This window comes from Nipponia nippon, unplaced genomic scaffold (genome assembly GCF_047370975.1).
Source record: "Nipponia nippon isolate SJK-2023a ecotype South Korea unplaced genomic scaffold, ASM4737097v1 scaffold_1, whole genome shotgun sequence".
In the NCBI taxonomy this organism is placed as follows: Eukaryota; Metazoa; Chordata; class Aves; order Pelecaniformes; family Threskiornithidae; genus Nipponia; species Nipponia nippon.
Genome location: NW_028262290.1, coordinates 148,893,762 through 148,912,893, shown reverse-complemented (window position 1 = coordinate 148,912,893; position 19,132 = coordinate 148,893,762). Strand labels below are relative to the sequence as shown.

Genomic DNA, 19,132 nt, shown 5'->3' with positions numbered 1-19,132 from the left:
AAATTATCCTTCACTGTCCACAAAGCTGTGCAATTGTATCTACTAAACAGAGATCTTGCTCCTTACTGTTCTCTGTCATAGATGTAAATAAACTCTTACAGGTCATGAACATCATCTCAGCCATCTTTATGTCTTTGTTGGGAGAGATGACTAAATAAGAGTTGAAAATTCAGAGCTGACCCCATGTGAACCAACTCTGTGCACCATTTTGGAGGAAAGAATGCTGTTCACAGCTATTTTCTATTGCAGGACCAGCAGCACAGCCATTGCTTGGGAAGATCAAGAGCCCTGCTGAAGGAGCCACAGGGATGGACTCAGGACAGCCTCTGAGCAGTGACCATCAAGATCTTTCTCTGGAGCTCCTGCTTGAAATTAACTGTGCTCTCTTGCTTAAACTCTTAAAGAAATGCTATACCACTAATGTCCAACCTCCCTTTATCTCCCTTGGTGGAAAAAAAGCAAGTGAAAGATTACTATCGATCATCATACATCATCATGCCAGAAATGTGGCTGTGTAATCAAGTACAATTAAAGATGAAACATCACAATCTCCTCTAGATATTTGTACTGCACAGACTGCTGCAACATATATGCAGTTCAAAAACTCTAAATGGATCACTGTTGACTCTCAACAGGTGCATTTCAAAAGGTGAAAGAATAAACATTCATTCTACTCTAGAAAAAATTATTAAAAGATCTGCTATCTTACTCTAAAATAAGAAGCAACTGTCTGTGTTTTCATGCTGGTTGTCTCTCTTGGATGATGTCCAGTATCTCCTGCTTCATTCTATAAAGATGAAGAAAGAAATTGTCACTTTTTATCTCTGTTGAGCCTGTAGTGCCCTTTGCAATGCTACAACAAAGCACCCCTCAGAGAACACCATTAATAAAAAAAAAAGTATTCTAAACAGAAAAAGTTACAGCATGATCACTAGCACAAATCAGTTACACCAGTACGTTACATTACTTTGCTACACAATACACAAACGTTCACACACAGAGGACACAATTTGATAATGGAGCATCTAAATAACTGCCACAAATAACCTGACAATGTCTGAGGTCCTGTCTGTTATTTCATCACCACTGTTATTTTGGTAGTTCTCTAAGGAACTTGACTATACTCCACACCAATATTTTAACTTCTCTTTTTGCTACAATACAGCTAGGAAATAATATTTTTTTTCCTCTGAAGTTGTTATAAAACTATAGCCAGAAAGAAGGGAAATGTTAGATTTTTACCTCACGGGAGGAATATGAATTGCACAACACAAAGATATCCAGCTAAACAGAAAAGAAAATAGGAGAGGGAGAAAAACCAAGGAAGGGGTTACTTGCTTACTTTTAGTACCAATAATAGTATTGCCTTTCTAGTTTAAATTAGGGTTCAATGCAGAATCACAAAATGAGTTTTCTTACCTTTGTGTGACTGATTGATTTCTGGGGGGTCCACATTTGGTAACTGATTGTAGTTTTGCTTTTAGTGTGTGCCAGGTTACCTATGGGAAGATGAAAGAAAGCAACCTACCAAAATGCTTACATCTCATCTAAACTAAAAACCGTGCTGAACCACCTTATTCATGCCCCCATTGTAACCATACGATTATAAAGGTTGTTGACTTTTTTGGAGTATGTCCTCATTTCCCCTTTCACCCTTGGGATGGAACAAGCGCTGCAGTAGTTGCATGAAGATGGAACATGGGCTGAATTTTCTTCCTTCAGCACTTATGTCACCTACTAGAGCAAAAAACCAAACAGACTGCTGCAGAAAATAAGAAAGATACACCTTAGAGCATCCATGTGGTTTTACCCTAAGGATGTTATTGTTCTATTCTAGTTCTAAGGCTACATATATATTAGTTTAAAAAAAAAAAGAGCTAGCACCCTTCTCTGGCCCTGAGGGCAAGTGACATGGCATGACTCAAGTCAATATAGCTAAACCCTGTACTTCACTACTCTTTTAACCCTCTGGTAGAAACAAGGTTATATCTTTCCACAGAGCTTGTTGGAAACCATCGCTGGCCTGTGCTTTCTCTTGAAGTGTGCCTGGGAATTTCTGGGAGACTGCTAGCTGACATGGTCCAAAACTGTCCCAGGGAGGCATGCTAACAATTAATCAGAATGGGCAATCCTGTGGGATTGTTTCAGCTACTGTTCACTGGCCCTGTTTGGTTTACTAGCATAGACATAGTCTTAAGAGTCTAACCTTGGAATTCTTAATCAAGTAATATATTATGACAACCTGAAGGACTAGGTGCATTGGAGTGGTTTACACAGACACTGGTCTAAAAGAATAACGAAAATTCTGCTGTCATTCATCATGTCCCTCTATGTTGATAAACCCCAACCATTGCTGCATGCTGCCATTGCTTCTGCTAATGACATAACACCTCTGGAATCCCACTCTCCACTGGGAGAGCCTGTAATCTCTCTGTGCACAGCTACTATCAGTAAGAGGTGGATAAGACTTGGATAAACAGCTGCAAATACATGGCATGCCGAGCTAATACATCACGTATTATGTGATGATATCAAGTGCTAAACCTCCCTTGGGCTTAGCTCAATATCACAGGGTGGGAAGGAAAGAGAGGATTACTCACACCTAACTTTAGCTATCTGAAAGTGAAGCGTCTACAGGATTCCTGCTGTATTCAGTGGAGAGAGGCACCTTCAGAGGAGATTTATCCCATCCTGAGAAATACCTGAGATAGGCAAGATGGGTTGGACTCTGGGCAAACCTCTGCATTTCCACTGATTCTAGATGAGTAAGATCAGAAATCTAACTTTTAGTTGGCTATAACTGGATGGTTTGGGTCAGTTTTGAAAGGCTACAGTGTTTCATAATATTTAACAAGAAGACTAAAACAACCTTCAGAGTTATCTTGCAAAACATTACATAAGACTTGGGATCACTTCTTGGGACCATTTGGGACTTAACTTTGGCTCTACAGAAATTATAGTTTAGTATCTTAGTAAGTATCAACAAGTCAAAAAGTTCAGGCAAGGACATTGAGCTCATTTTTTCCCAGGAACACTGACCTTCAAGACCAAATTTTGCATTCCACCAGCAAAGCTCCCTTTGTGAAGAACAGGAGCCTTGCCAAAACCTCAGTTTCTGTAAGCTACAATAACATTTTAGAGAAATTTCCATTAGGCTCTTCCAATTTAGCTTTTCTGTTCTACCACAAGTACATCTTCCATGTAGTTGTATGAGAAAGTAAAGTACTCACTGTATGGCATCAATGCCATCACACAGGGAGTAATACAACACAACAGCAAACTGGTTGTAAGGAGACTTACCCATCATCCTAAAATGGCAGGTAGGACACTGTGCAAGGACCTGGTTCAACTAAGGTGCAACTTAGGAGTAATTTCTGTAGAAGTAGTCATATTCCTCCACCCCAACTTACGAACTTCCCGAGGAAGGGCTCACTACTAGGATCTCATCAGTTACCTATTGTAAAGGACTAAAAGACTGGAGAAATAGAGGAGTGTCTCCTCACTCTTTGCAGCAGATGTTAGGAGCCCCAACCTTGGTTCTCTACTACCTGAGAGAAAAATTGCACTGAGACAAAACAGGCAATTTATATATGCCCTGTCCAAAAAAGCCCAGTGACTTACCTGATCCTTTCTGTTCAGTCCTCAACTCAAGGGATGCACTCCACTCCCTGTCTTGCTCCCCTACCCTGAAGAGAGGACCCTGAAAGAAGCCTCTACCACTTCCTTGGCACTTGACCAGACCAATCCCTCCCCTGCAGCTTGAGATGGCTGGGGCTCCATTCTGTATAGATTCTAGGGTTGGAAAGTTAAGCCACAAAGTGTACAATGTCATCAACAAATGGTTATATGAAACCTAGCAGTGGTCATCACGAAGGCTAGAGAAGAATAAAAAGATTACCACAATAGCAATACCTGTTTTTGTAAGAGGGTGGGTTACCAACTGTCGCGTCAGATTGTTTTCAGATGATCGCAGTAGCAGCACAATATCAGCTGGCAGAGTATCTCTATTTTTGGCTAGGAATCCACTTGCATTATATAGAACCTGTTTAAAAAGCATATTTATGCATCTTCTGGGCTTTTGAAAAGTAATTGTAAATTTAAGCACTCTGGCATGTGGCTTTTAATATACCAAGATACACAGTTTTTCATCCATCAGGCTCACTCTTGCTTATGGTCTTTCTTTTGATCACTGAAAGTTCTTACTTTTTAATACTGAGAACCATTGTGATGCAGATCACTAAAAGCAAATCCATCATTCCAAAGCTTGAGATATTTATTTTCCCTAATGCAGATATGTTAATATTAGTTTTAGCCAGTGTGGATTTATCACTAGGACAAGTGTATTACAGTCTTCCTTTACACCAGTACATGTGTGAATGCACAATTAACAATGCACTTGATCTTAACCATACCACACAGGATTACCTGTATGACTGTACAATCTTTCTGTCCCATTCATATTGTGCTGTACTGGACCCAGGACTTAACACTCTTCCTAGAGATCTCTGTATTAATTATAGAGGAAGTTTGCAAAATCACAAACTGCATATTGGCAACTGAAATTTCTCTAAAAATGCCAGGAATGCTGTACATAACTCAAAATGTACCTCCAGGGCTCTATCTCAATGATGCTTTAAAGGACCCACAAGAAAACCTGGCCTGTGAAAGGTAGAAGATACTGGCATAGTTAATTTAGAAAAAAACCCTCACAAAACAACCCAGTAACAGTCTTAAATTACAAAAAAGGCTTGTAAAGGAAGAGGAAATAAATTGTTCTCCAATTCCACAGTAAGCAGCACTAGCAGTAATGAACTTACAGCACAGCAATGGAGATGATAGAAGTTAGACAGCAGGAGAAAATTCCTAATGAAAAAGCTTGTTGAACACTGGAAAGGGCTGATGGGGCATTGGTGGAATCCCCATCTTCAGTGGCTGGTATCAGGAATGGTACAGGGAGAGCTGTCTCTCCGCTCTGCAGCAGTGAGATATGCTATGCTGGTGAAGTGTAATTCAGTTGGAGATAAGGTTCAGAGGAGTCACTGCAGGCCTTTTGTAGCTGGCTGTCCTACACAAGGGGCAGGTTATCTTCCATCAGCTGATGGGCAGTATGTTGCCTCTTTCTAGGCCAGCTGCTCCAGCACTGCACAGACCCAACATAGTTTTACTATGTGAGAGAGCAATGCCCACTCCATACCCTTTAAAAGAGCTCAAAAAGAGGTGGGAGCTCCTGCTTTCACAAGGCAAGGCTCAGGTGACCAGTGGCATCTTGCTGCAGTGTGTCAGCAACTCCTCCTGAGTTTGAAAGGCATGTGCAGCAAGTCACCTTGTACAGGAGGGCAAGATGCTGCTCATCAAATGAAGCAGAAAGCAGGGCCTGCACTATCTGTCTGGCTGACGACAAAGTACAGAACTAAGTAAGGCTGATGGGGTGTAGGAGGTAGTAGAAAGAATGGAGCTGGATCCTGATTTGAAGCAGTGGGAACAAGCATGGCACAGGACTTTGAGGAACTAAGAGGAAGAGCACTGAGTTGCATTACATAACGATTATGTTTTGGTTCTTCTGTAATACAGTCAGTTCATTTACCTGGTGACATTTAATAAAAATACACTCCTGCTATTGCTTTTTTTGATGAAGGAAAATAACTTTTCAATTTACTTTTGATGTGTAAGGCACTGCCAACATTTCCATGTCAGGCCTGAACAGATGAAGGCTGAGAACCAACCCAGCTGACCTCTTCTGTTTCCTTCAGTCCTACCATTCCACAATCCCCAGCTAATATCATTAGATCTCTTACCTTTCCTGCATAATGATAAATCCCAAAGGTTAGATCTACTCTTTTGGGTCTCCAAAAATATTTTGACTTCAAATTATCTTCAAATTTTTCTGAAAGGAAACACATAGCTCATCGTACTGGAGTTACTGTACAAAAATTGTCTTCTGAAACTGTATCCCTCCAAGGATATTGCCTGACTTCTCAGACAATGCAGAGGCACAAACCAGACTCTGATGTTTTTAGGGACAAAGATACCAGAATGGTCTTGTAACAAAAGGCACTGGATAGAGAATATGGGAGCTCTTGGATCAGTTACTTACTTTATACCAATTTTTTTCTGTGTGACCTCAGACCACTTGCCTTTCTAAGCTTTTGATCTTCATATATGAAACAATGTAGTAAACCTTCCTAAGGATTCCTTGGGGAATTGTGAGGAAACATTTACCAATTGATTTAGGGCCTCTGTACTGTAGACTAAAAAGTATGAGGACAGAAAGACAACAAGCTCATATAATTGCTTTAGCATCGGCATCGTTACTGGATGTTATTAATTTTTGTGATTGGGTGTTGGTTAAAACCCTCATCTGACACTCTGAACATTCAAAAGTGAGTAAAACAAGGATTTAACTGCACAGAAACCCCACTGAAATAACTAAATCAGCTGTAACTGCAACTATTCAGCAGCACTGAAATAGTCAGTATCTGAATTACAACATATTTAGGTATTGTAATTTTAATTTCTGAATAGAAAAAAACAGGAGGCATAGTTTGCTGGAAGGCACTGGGGCAGGTTTGCAGCCATTACCCTTAAAAAGTACTAAAATTCTTGTTCAGATACAGCTCATCAAAAGTCTCAGAGCTGAACATGACTCAACTTTGAAAACAGTGTTCTTGGCATGTGAACCTAGAGTTTTAACTCAGTTTGATCTTCATCTTTCAAGCCCTGCAGCTAAAAATTCCTGAAGGCAGGAGAATTCAAAACCTGGATCAGCAGCTTAGGTTCATTTGTACTCTTGATGTTTCTCTATCAACTTCAAAGACACATCCATCCCTGCTTCCCTCAAACATACTGTGACACTGGAATGTGGGCTCACTAAAAACATCACTAGCACGTAGCCTAAACTGGACACGCCAAACAGAAATCTAACAGGGAGACATCCTGCAAAACTTTGGAAAAAAACCATATACTTACCTACAAGTGTCTGATCTGTTGCTTGTGGGAATCGACTTTCCTCATCCAGCAGGGACAATAAACCCATTGGTTTCTGCAGGAACATATCTAAGAGGGGCCTGTTGTCCTCATATTCTATAACTCTTGCATCAACACCTTCATATAGGTATTCATTCTGTAACAAGCAAGAGAAGGCATGTTTTGTCTATGTATACAGAACCGCTTCAGAAAATAATTCACAAACTGTCAATTGTAGCAAATTAAAACTAGATAGAAAAAGTATGCCCGGGGGCTAAAGACATCAACGTTTTGCAGGAACAAATGTCAGCTGGGATGTATCATATCACATTGTCAGGCTATAGATTTTAATTTGCCTTTGGGTACGTAAGTGCTTCCTATGGCATATTTAGTAAAGTAAGACGCTTTCCAGGAATATGCAAGGATTAAAGAAACAGAGTTGAAGAAGATAAAGTATAGTGTTTGCAGATGGAGACCTCAGTGTCTATTTACTTCCCAGGTCTGCAATGTAAAAAATACTTCTTAATCATTTAGAGCTACATTTACATTCCCAATTCGTTGCTCAGATCTGTGTGATGTACAGTGGCCAAGATTTACCGAAGTGACTATGGATTACAGAGGCCTCACTTGTTTGATCCCCCTCCTCAAACACCTGGAAAAGTTCTTATGGGGAGAATAATGGTGCACGCACTTTCTAATAATGAAAGAATAGTGTACATACTTTTTAAAAATTAAATAAAATGTCTCAGGTTGGCCTCTACAACATTTTCACTCCTTTTAAGGAACTAGGGAAAGGTATTCAGCAAGATTAAAAAACAATAGAAAAGCTGGTGGGGTTTTTTGTGTTTTTTTTTTTTCTTTCCTGAAGACTGCAAATATCTTTGGATTCCTACCAGACTGAGAAAAACCTGATAACAAATGCTGTGTCCACAGTGTGTTGCGATGGTTTTATCTTGAAAATAATTTAAATTATAGCTGAAGAATACAAGAATGACTTTCTTTAATCCTTCAGCAAGGCAGAGGACAGACGTAGATCTACCAAGAGAAGGATGCTCTAGGGACTGCCACCCCTCCATTATTTTCATCTGCATTACGCAATGCAATAGCAGTTATCCACCGCACAGTCCTCCCATAGATACCAGGACGGCCTTCAGTCCTGAGCAGGCTATGCTATGAAACACATAGTTAAGCGTTCTGATCTACTTTAAAAATCATCCCTCTTCCAAAGGATAGGACTTTATAAAAGCGTTGTATTAATGTATGGTGTTAATATCACAGTTGTGCTATCCTGAATTCATTGTGAGAAGTGTCATAAACATGAATGATGGCTAATATTAATGAGTTCAAAGACCTCTAACCCTGAAAGACCTCTCCTTATGTGTCATTCACTTGAGTCTGAATGAATGAAGAAGGCAATATATTGAGTGTTTTGAAAAGGAGTTAACTGCCATATACAACAGAAAAGCACATGTTATTAGACTTCATACCTCTTAATCTCTAAGCCAGAGAGAAACAGCAAAATTAATAAAATCAGTAACACTGTCCTGGAAATACAGGCCCAAATAACTAAATCTGCTGATCCCTTCAAAAGAGAACACAGAATATATACCTAAACCCTTCCAGTATCCAGACTGATCTAATTTCCCAGGATACTCTTCACTCTAAGGATAGGTTATGGCTCAGTTTATATGCCCGTACAAGGGTGTAAGCAGTAAGAGTCTCTCCTACAGCCCCATGAGGGCTCCTCATCTCAGACACGTAACATTAACTTCATTCCTGTCTCCCCTGGAGCAGTGGACAGGTGGAGTTTTGCTTTTTATTTTAATCAATGACCTGAGTAGCAGGACAAGACGGGAGAGTAATAAATGTATCACTGATACAGGCAAGAAGTTAATTATATACCTGTAGGAGCTAGTGGCAGGAAGGGAATGAGTCGGTGTTATCTCCCAAAGATAACACTGGAGTAGGGGCAGCTTAACTGAGGGCTACAGCTCTACCGACACACAGACGTTATGTTCATGAAACCAGCTGCTACTGCTTACGATTATCAAGAGTACACTTATCAAGGGGGAAAAGGGAAGAGATTGCTCAGGATGAATCTATCAGGGAAGAGTGTTCCTGTGACACTCAGACATCCTCAAACAAGCTCTCACAGACAACCTATCTAATGATTAACTTTTTCCAACTTCAAATGCTTGTGAGAGAGGCTGCTTTAGAGAGCTGATAAAAGAGTTCTCCTTGAAACTGAAAGGAGGTCTGTAAAAGCTGTACTACTACACCATAACAGCAACACCTGCTCCCCTCCCTGCCCGGCCAGTGCACGGGGCCTGACTTCCAAGCCTGCAGCGTATGTGACCATTTGGTCCTTTTGTGTCTGCACCTTGACAACTGAATGAGTGTCAGTGCTGACGGTTTTGGTAATGCTGCTGTAGGATACGGAAGGAGTTCACTCCATCACTTCCCATGGGCTCCTGGAGGACGGCTGATGACCAAGTCTTCCAGGCACCAGTGTGACAGATGGCTCAGAAATAAGATACCATATTACATTTTCTTACGCAATGCTGGTCTTCAACCATATTATTAGGATACGAGCAGCAAGGATAAAAGACTTAACGATGCACATCATAAAACTGTAATGAAACAGATCTTATTTGAATTAATAATCTGAATCAGCTACAGGATTCTGTAATCCCCCGTGATATTTTATGACAAGAAAGCTCCTTAAAATAGCAGCTGCTCATTGAAATTCCAAAGCAATTCCAAAGCATAATCCACAAGAAAGTATTCCTATGGATGGGATGTCAAAAGGAATGACTGAGTTAGTTACACTAATACTTGGGCTCCTATCTCATCTCAGTATTGCATGATACCTTCTCTGTGTAACAAAAGTAATAGCATTTTGCTGAGAACATGGTATGATGACGCTTTGGTTTAAATGGGAACACCGGAGACTTATTCAGAATGAACCTTCTCCAGCTTAAAGTAGAAGACTAAATTGTCATATGAATGTAAACTAAATATTGCATATATTTAATGCAAAAAGTAGCATCCTTCCAACTGACAGTAAACTTGCCACTTCCCAAAATGTTTTAGGTATTTGACATTACACCTTTTACTTTTTACAGAAGAATCACAAATGAGAAAGAAATGGGAAGGCTGTCTTGCTGGACAATGTTACCTGCATATCACGGAGGTGACAGAGTTAATTTACATCAGTACCTTACATGTAAGGGAAACACCTTGAAGGACAGGACTGAAGGTGCAAAAGTTGTGCTTTGCTTAATATTAACCTAAAAAAAGCTTGGGCCAGCATTCATTCCACTTAACTATAGACACATAAAAGAAGTGACTAAGTCGAGAGCCCACATTTCCTCCCCAGTCAGTGGAGACAGAGATGTATCTATTTGTCTCCACTGACTATCAGGAATCTACACTATCTTTATCTTAAACTATACTCCCCATTTCAGCCTTTCTGTTAAATTAGGGAAAGGAGATTGCATTCAGGCCTAAAAGCCTTTGTTCTTAAACACAAACATTAAGTCAACTATAAAGAATGAATTCCCTGAATTTTGACTTGAGTTCTCCACGTTGGCCCACAGACACTCTGCTCTAGCAGACACCCTGAGCCTCGGGTGGTGATAGTACCACTGTTCCTTTCTACTATTCCTATCACTTCTGAGGCCATATTTTTGTAGGCCACACTTCCATGGAAAGCAAAACTGTGAATACTTTTCAGGTTCAGATAAAAAAAAGAAACCACCGACAATGCTAAAAACATATGAACAACTGAAAGTAGAATTCAGCCTTCTGAGTTCATTTACTATTTGGCTTCATTGCTCAAGTTGCCAAAAAATGATTCACCTTCCCTAGTTATATAATCACTACTTATTAGGTTGACATAGGTTAATTGAGGACTAGGCTATAATCAACTGATTTAGGCCTTGACTTCTGACTAGATATGTCAAATTTCATCTAAGTGCATGTGGTATGGAATTGAACATGGCAAAACAGGGAAAGAAATGAAGAAATAATGTACCTGCAAGTTTTCCTTCTCTTGAGGGAAGTGTGAAAGAAATTAAATTCTGCAGTTTTCCTTGGGTAGATCTACAGGGTGCAATGCAGTGTCGTGCTAGAGATTTCTGAGATAGCACAGCGCAATCTGACATGTCTGTCTGGCATTGCACAGGGCTGTGGAGAGATACTAGCCTGGGTCCCCAGCAACAGGACAGCTCCATCAGCATAACAGTCAGCTTGTGCTAATGAGAAGTTAACGCAAAGGTCTTGGTGACTGCTGGCATCAGCCTTCTAAACATAACTCCTGTCTTTTAGTATTAAAGACACAAACCCTTACATGCGTGTAAAGCCAGGCAAAGGGCAGGGGTCATCCTATTGCTTGGCTTTCACATAAGTGATACTTTGTATCATTAACAAGAACAATTTCAGTCATAGGATTTTGAAAATATTCCCTTTTTTTCCATGTATAGAAAATTTAGTAATTATATTTTATATTTTCCTGCAAATGGCTTTCTCTTATTTGTCTGCAGGGAGGGTCTGTATTTACAATTACATTACTGGTGTTAACAAAGGAGAGTCCTTACAGTGAACAGAAAAGCCACCTGCTTTCTTGAAGACTGTTCTTGTGACGTAAAGCTGGAACAACCATGTTATAAATAAGTGAAAAGTGATGTCTTATAATGACTATGAATCATACTGCAAATCATCCCGTGCCATTGGGTTGTAATGCAGAATAATACATTTGTCATTTCCTGGCTCTGAAAGGGGGGGGATTTACACCCACACTTGCACGAACTTAATCTATATAGCTCATTCTGCACTGCTGCAGTAATATCTTTGGAGACTGCTACAAGATAATATAATGAAGTTTGATATAATCTGGTGTAGCGGTGTCATATAAATTAAAGTAGACATCTTACTCGGTTGGTATTACATGCAGGATGTGGGTACTTGTAATAGGAATATTAGGACTGGTATAAATGAAATATGAATGGAAATGTGCGTATAAGCACCAGAAGAAAGAGTGTTAGAAGAATGGCCTGTGATTTGAATGAAGAACATTTGTTCACAGCAATAAAATTGAGGAAAGTGGTGTTTACATCAAGACCCGAAGGCCTTCACTCACAGGAAAACACAGTGCAGACAGCTAGCAAGTGGAACACCCTCTCAATCTAACAACAGGAGAATGGCTGCAAGGTTACAGCACATCACGTATGCCCTTACTTTTCCTATGAGCCCACCAAGAAAACAGACAGTAGATGTATATATTCCAAACAAGCAAAACCAGATGATGATCGTGCCTAAAGATTATGGAGGCTGAAGTAAATAAGGTTCTGAGGCAAAGAATTGCCCTGTAACAACTGATGATTGCTAAAGGGTGTAAAAGATCTGTCCAAAAACTATATCAGCAAGAAGAACCTAAGAGACATGATGAAGACTTGCTAGCTGGTGTCCCTTATTCTCTGTGTCGCTCACAAATGATCCTGGACAGACCACCTGAACACACACATCCTGGTGCTTTCTACATGCGTGTGAGTCAATGGAATCTATGAAAGAATGACTGGAAGTGGGTAAAATTGACATACTTAGAGATTCTGTAAATAAAGATCACCTTCCCCTTCCATAAGGTCTGTAATTGTCATACTAATTTCCTACGAGGAGAAATGGGTAAACTGTATTTTGTCAAAATTAGAAGTTCATTTTTTCCCTCATCTGCTCAGTAGCAAAATAACCACCCTGACCTCTCTGCAGCAGGGCTCATGCAGGAGAGCAAACTGTTCCTACTAGATGGTGACACCACAAACCTCTGCATTAATATAGGTCTGGCCAAAATATTCTGTATTGGGATATCTAGAAACAAGTAAAGGCAGATTACACTGAACAGGACCCAAGTCTAATTAAAAAAGAGAAGGAATATTAAGACAATATTTGGGTGTACAGGGATAGGGTTAAGAAAGCCAAGGCAGGCTCATCAGCAGCAAAAAGGCAGCTAGGGAAAATGTGGGCCTGCTGCTGAACGGGCGTGGATGACATGGAAAAGGCTGAGATACTCGATGTCTTCTTTGCCTCGGTCTTGACTGATAAATCCAGGCCCCTGAGACCAGAGGGAAAGTCTGGAGCAAGGAAGACTTGCCCTTGGTGGGGGAGGATCAAGTTAGGGACCATCTGAGCAAAGTGGACGTATGCAAGTCCATGGGACCTGCTCAATGCCTAGATTTGACAGGAATAAATAACGATGCTGCAGTCTGCTATTTCCATCTTCCAGCTGTTAGAAACAGCAGTGGCCAAGTGCTCTTTTTGTGTGAATTCATGCACTTTGGAAAGAAGACGCCTAAGTAATTATAGTAGTTCAGGCTAATTTCTCTCTGACTTTTAGATGGTATTAAAACCAAGGAAATACTCGTGACTGAGAATCTCCCACATAAATATATAAAAACAACTCCAAGGTCTAAGCCTGCAAGACAGCATTTCCTGAAATAATTGGAAACAGGATAAAACATTGATCCATATAAAAAAAATTTCTATTTTACACATAGATATACACTCCTCTAGACTGACACATGCATGTACACACCTGCATACATAGACACATTCCAAACTTGTATCTGTCTCATCCTTGAAACAAGCAGCGATTAACACTGACAAAATATTCTTTTTCTACTAATAATTAAAATAAGTATTCAGGAGCATTTTCAACTATGTATCATAAAACCCAATAATTTCAATAAAACAGAGAAAGTATTATTTCACCTAAAATTTGAATGTTGACTGTTCTGCTCATATAGAATTCTGGAATATTTGTGTTTTCAGCAAGATTAATATTTTTTCCTGGACATGTTATTTCTTCAAATAACAATATTGAATAATGATTTAGAGATGGTTAATTTAATTCTCATGGAATTATTTACAAAGTTGAGATGATCTTTTTTGAGGTTTTTCACTCTCCTCTTCAATTTCATAAACTTTTCTAATTACGAGTCTATTCCTTTTCTCTGTGTTACATCAAATTATTTAGATTAAATCCATCATTATTTAGCTCAGATGATCTAGTTAGAAACAAGAACAAAATAATAAGAACAAAATAATTGTGAATAAGAACAAAATAATTGTGAGATTTTCAGTTTTAATAATGGAATTTCAGTGTTCATTAAGCTTATTAGTAAGCTATTATGAACACTGCACTTTAAAAATTATGTTACCAGTCATTTATTTTTTTACTGTAGAATCACGCATTACATCACTCATGTTATTCCTCAAGAAAACAACACTGTATTTGCATCAAACCGATTATCACCGTGTTATGTTGCTTGGATACTGTAAATTTCAAGTTTAATGCATTTTATGTAGGCATTTTACTTGCAAATAGCAAGCACTGCTTCACAGAATACATACACAGAAAACATTTGTTATAATCTGCAATTTACAACCTATTATGGAGAAGGACAATGTAGTTTCTTGAGACAAGGTTTTATATGTTCAGCAATATTAAAGCTTTATCAAAATATTCAACACATACCTGTTCCCAGGCAAAGACATGTTGATTGAAGTAGAACTGAATTTGTTCATTGGCAATGTTGATACAGAGTTGTTCAAAAGAATTTTTTTTGAAATTCTCAAAGCCAAAGATATCAAGAATTCCAATGTTCAACCCATCATCGTTTCCACTGCAAAGATTAAATAAACTTTTCTGTTGTTGTTTCTTTATTTTACACTGACTAGCTTCATTATTGCACAAAAGGAAATAATGGGCCAAATCTGTACACCAGTTAAACAGGATAATTTTTGCTAAACCAGATATCTCTTAAAATAACAATCAATTTTTGTTTGAAATACAACAAATGCACATCAATTCAAAGATGACTGTATTTTCAGACTATATATACTGAATCACATAATGACCAAGTCCATTGATAAGCATATAGAGGATTTAAATTTTTATTTTTAAACTAATATTTGCTAGTTATTATTCTATTGTAAGAAACTGACTACAGTACAGAAACAACATGCAGTTCTTTTTGTTTCCCTTGTAATAAAACAGGCTTTACTCACCAGCATCTTGACATTAAAGACTGCTGTCATTAAACATTATTTCTTCATATTATTTATTCACAACAATTAAAACTGCTTATTTTAACATGAAAGTGAAAAGAATGAATAGCTAGACCTTTTATGCATCTAAATAACTACTTTAAGTACTGGAGTGTAGTATGAATTGAAATTACCAATTAAGTTCCAGAGAAGTACTACTAGTAAAAACTTCAGTTTGAAATTTTAGCTAAGGCATTCTGAGAGATACGTGGTCATTTCTGCAACTGGAAAAAAGCTCTAATATTTGTATCTATTTGCTGAAACAAAAAATTAAGAGGATAAAATTTTATATAAAACTGAAATTGACACTAGGGTCTTTTCCTAGCTAAATTATAAAAATAAATCACATTCTATCTATAAAACACCTTTGAGGGGCTATCTGTAACCCATTTTCTTTTTTTTTTTTTTCATAAAAAGTTTAGGAAATCGGATATGAAGAACCAGCCTCAAGATGCTCATGAAAAGCACTTGAACCTCTTTGTGAAGTCCACCTCAACAATGGAAGCATTTCATTGTGGAGGGATCAACGATATTTGTTGATTTTGACCTGAATTTGGTGACTATTTTATCTGTCTGGAAATTATATTTTTGCTGAATAGACTGCTGAAATTTGTCTGCACCATTCCTTCTCAGAGCTAATTACATAAAAATAGGAAATACAAACCATTTTACTACCACAAAACCAAAGCAGACATCTGGGGTTTTTTTGTATAGTGAACATTTCAGGTCGAACTTTCTCCCTCTTCACCAGCTTAATAAATATTCAATTTGAAAAGGGCTCCGTAACAGGCATGTCAGAGAGGCACACAGGCTAGCAGTGCTGCCCCATCTATCACGAATTTTTACCCTATCGTTTACTGATTCTGTTTATTGATACTATTCTGTAACCAAATATTTGAAAGTTTAGACAAATTTTAGGATTGCAGCCTTGGCTTTCCTCTGATGTTTCAAAAAAAAAAAAATCCAGAAAATCCAGATTTGCAAGCTAAAGCTATTTATTATTGATATTCTTCTTCAGGTAGTTACAAGTTTGCCCCTTTTCACTGGGCCCTGACCTATAGGATCTACAATGTAAGCCACATCATTTCTTCTTTTATTAATTTACAAAATGTGCTATATCCTCATTCCCAATATCTTTCTTGTCTCTGTGTTTAAAATGTCACCTTGTAAGGGTAGGGTGGACATTAACCTCAGTAAACGTGTTCGGAAACTACTCTTAAGCATAATATGAAACCATGATCATAACAACAGCAACAGAAGCAACAGCATCAGTGCAATAAGAGCAGAATGTGACCTATGTAATCAACAGATGATTGTCAAAAGTTGACCCTGAAAAAGTATAAAGGAAAAAGTAGTTAGTATGTAATCTACAAAGGGTTAAATGAGCAAAGGTCAAACAGGAAAACACCAGATGCCTGTGATATCCATATCTACTGTATTTTCACTGCATACTATGAATAGGATAAAACCTTCTTTTTTTTAACACGGTGGTGTCATAAACAAAAAGGTAGCAGAGAAAAAGTAGATGAGAACACTAAATGCTGTAGTGTAGATGATATTATTTTCACATAAAATCTCTCTTTATTCTGGAAAAGCTTCTTTTACCTTAAATGTTTGTCAGGTTTGAGTAAAGTGTTGATGCGATTGACTATCCAGCTAAAGAGGCGCCCGTACAGTGCTTTGGCCATGGCATCTCTGACATCAGTGGCTTTTTCCACAGTGTTGGGACGAATAATTGTTTCTCCTCGAGTCACTACACAGTGAGAGGTGAGGGCCTCTTGCAGTTCATCTGCCTGAATACACAGCAAGGACGCACCTAGGAAGGAAGGTCACAGGCACAGCTCAGAGGCAGATTTTGAAAGGAAAAATATGCATTTTTGCAATCAAAGCTGCAAGTGCAACGTATTATGAATAAGGGCTAAATCAAAGTCTTGAACTATGATTAATGAGGGTGTTCACGCCAAACAACTGTCAGTATCTAATTTAGTCACCAACCTTCCTAGCTTCCACTGCAGTCAATGAGCAAGTGATTCAAAGCAGAGGCCTTTAGGGTCCAAATTGCTTTGTCAAGGAGGCTATTTCTCCAACCTGTTTACGGAGAAATGCTAGGGAATCTAGATGACTATGTTGGGAGTATGTAAGTTGTGACATTTGAATATCCCTCTCAGTTACTATCCATCCATATAAGCCACTGCTGTCCTCCTTTTGCTCCAAAAATGGGTGCTTCTTTCCCAGTTCCACAATATTTTTCTATCTATGGCAGGAAAACGTGTAAGAAGATAACGTGAAGACTTCATTATCTCACCACCTGTAAATACTGAGCAAGAGTAGCAACTTTCTTGAGAATCTCTGCCCGTTTCCTTCCTCTGCCTCCCAGCAGCCTATAATGTGAGGTATCCCTTCCAAAGAATTAGTGAGCCATATTTCAACAGGCACATGTGGGGAACAAGTAATGAGTATCTGAGAAAGAAACTGGGAAAAAACTGTTCAATGTGTTAATGAGGTTCTCCATCAAATGTTCAAATAACCTTGGAAAAATTCCAAAGATTTTCTTTTCAGGCATCTGCAGTATTAGTCATGTTTCCTGAGTGCCAGTGAACTGGTTAGTCAAATAAGGTGCATAATATGGAAAATTTTTTCTTTTTTGCATTTGAATTCAGGTGGGCTTGGAATTAATCTATCTTCAGCATTTAATTATTCTTGCAAAATTTCCATGTGAATACAGTTTTCAATGATAACTCTCTTGCAATAAAAGAAATTTGCTATCAAAACAGTAAAGGAAAACAATCTTAAAGCAAGAAAAAACACTCACAATTCTCAAGGGCTACTGGATTGGAAATGTTGCTCTTGTCAATCATATGTTCAGATACCACTGCCGAAAATTCAATGTTACCCACATTTAAAATGGCAGCCAGGACACTGTACACACTTCCAAGTTCCTGAAAAGTATATTAAAAAAGATACAATACTTAATAGCCAGATAAATTTGTCACTTCGGTTTGTGCGATGGGCACGTGTGTGTGTTGTTTCCTGTTGTCTGCCACATGCCCACTACTTTTAGGAATACTGATCTCAGCAGTTATGCCCTGTTCTGTACTCAGCATAATCTTTCAAGTGTAAGACACCCAAAGATGGCAAGACAGACTATAGCCTAATCTCTCTTCCATACTTGTTGACAGGACAGGACTGACATGGAGTAGGGGAAGCACAGAACAGTGGTGAACGTAATCCTCTTACACAGAAAGAATTCAGAGGTTATTTATATCCACCCTTCACTGTGTCTGCAGGCACAACTGTGTCTAAAAATGTAATATCTAGATCAACAAAAATATAAAAAAATCTGCATCTATGTTTCTTGGAGCACAGAAACAAAGGCACTCCAAATAATAGGTCTGCAATGGCTCCCACTGGTGTCATCCGAAAAAATTTCACTAGGAGAAGAGTGAGACCTCACATCTCTGATTTGGCAAAGCACTTTATCCTTCAAAATGTCAGTTAGAAACTGTGTACTCACCAAAGCACTTTAGTATGGACTTTACTTAAATATATATTAAATTTCAAATGATTTAGTAGGTTCTGAAGAGGGATTCTGCCTTGAAAAAGGCTGATGTTAGTCTGGACAGTGAAGTGATATATACAGTAAATTAAGTACTTATATATGACAAATAAAGTCATATTTGCAATTAATGAAATAATGCTTTCATTTGCAGGTTTGACTTAGATTTGAACTGTGAATTTTCATCTGAACTGTGAATGTTTATCAGTGTACTTGACGATCTCTGAGTATTTTCTACTCAGAAATGCTGAGGTGTTCGTGTAAAGCAGACTAGGTTTTAAGCTAGGAATCTGTGAAACTATATATTTTGAGGCACGCAGTAATAGTGTATTGTACAAATAGCAGGTTTATAAGTTTTATAGTAGTTTTATAGAAGCAGTTTTGTAAATGTGATTGGTATTTTATAACGATGGACTTTTCATAATTGCACAGCACTTTATCCCTAATATTCAATAGTTTGCTGGTACCATGTCAGGCATCATTTACTGAGATAAAATCCTTAATTGCTCA

General features: G+C 38.4%; 1 protein-coding gene across 1 annotated transcript in view; it reads right to left on the bottom strand.

Moving 5' to 3' along the window:
- Positions 1-19,132, bottom strand: part of MYO3A (myosin IIIA) — a 124,902-nt gene that overhangs the window by 29,993 nt on the left and 75,777 nt on the right. The window contains exons 17-24 of the mRNA XM_087760667.1: positions 17,879-18,005; positions 16,672-16,882; positions 14,495-14,642; positions 6,967-7,120; positions 5,796-5,884; positions 3,913-4,042; positions 1,420-1,499; positions 710-787 (exon numbers count right to left, since the gene is read on the bottom strand). Of these exons, the coding sequence (XP_087616793.1) occupies positions 710-787; positions 1,420-1,499; positions 3,913-4,042; positions 5,796-5,884; positions 6,967-7,120; positions 14,495-14,642; positions 16,672-16,882; positions 17,879-18,005 (1,017 nt within the window). The remainder of the gene's footprint in view (positions 1-709; positions 788-1,419; positions 1,500-3,912; positions 4,043-5,795; positions 5,885-6,966; positions 7,121-14,494; positions 14,643-16,671; positions 16,883-17,878; positions 18,006-19,132) is intronic.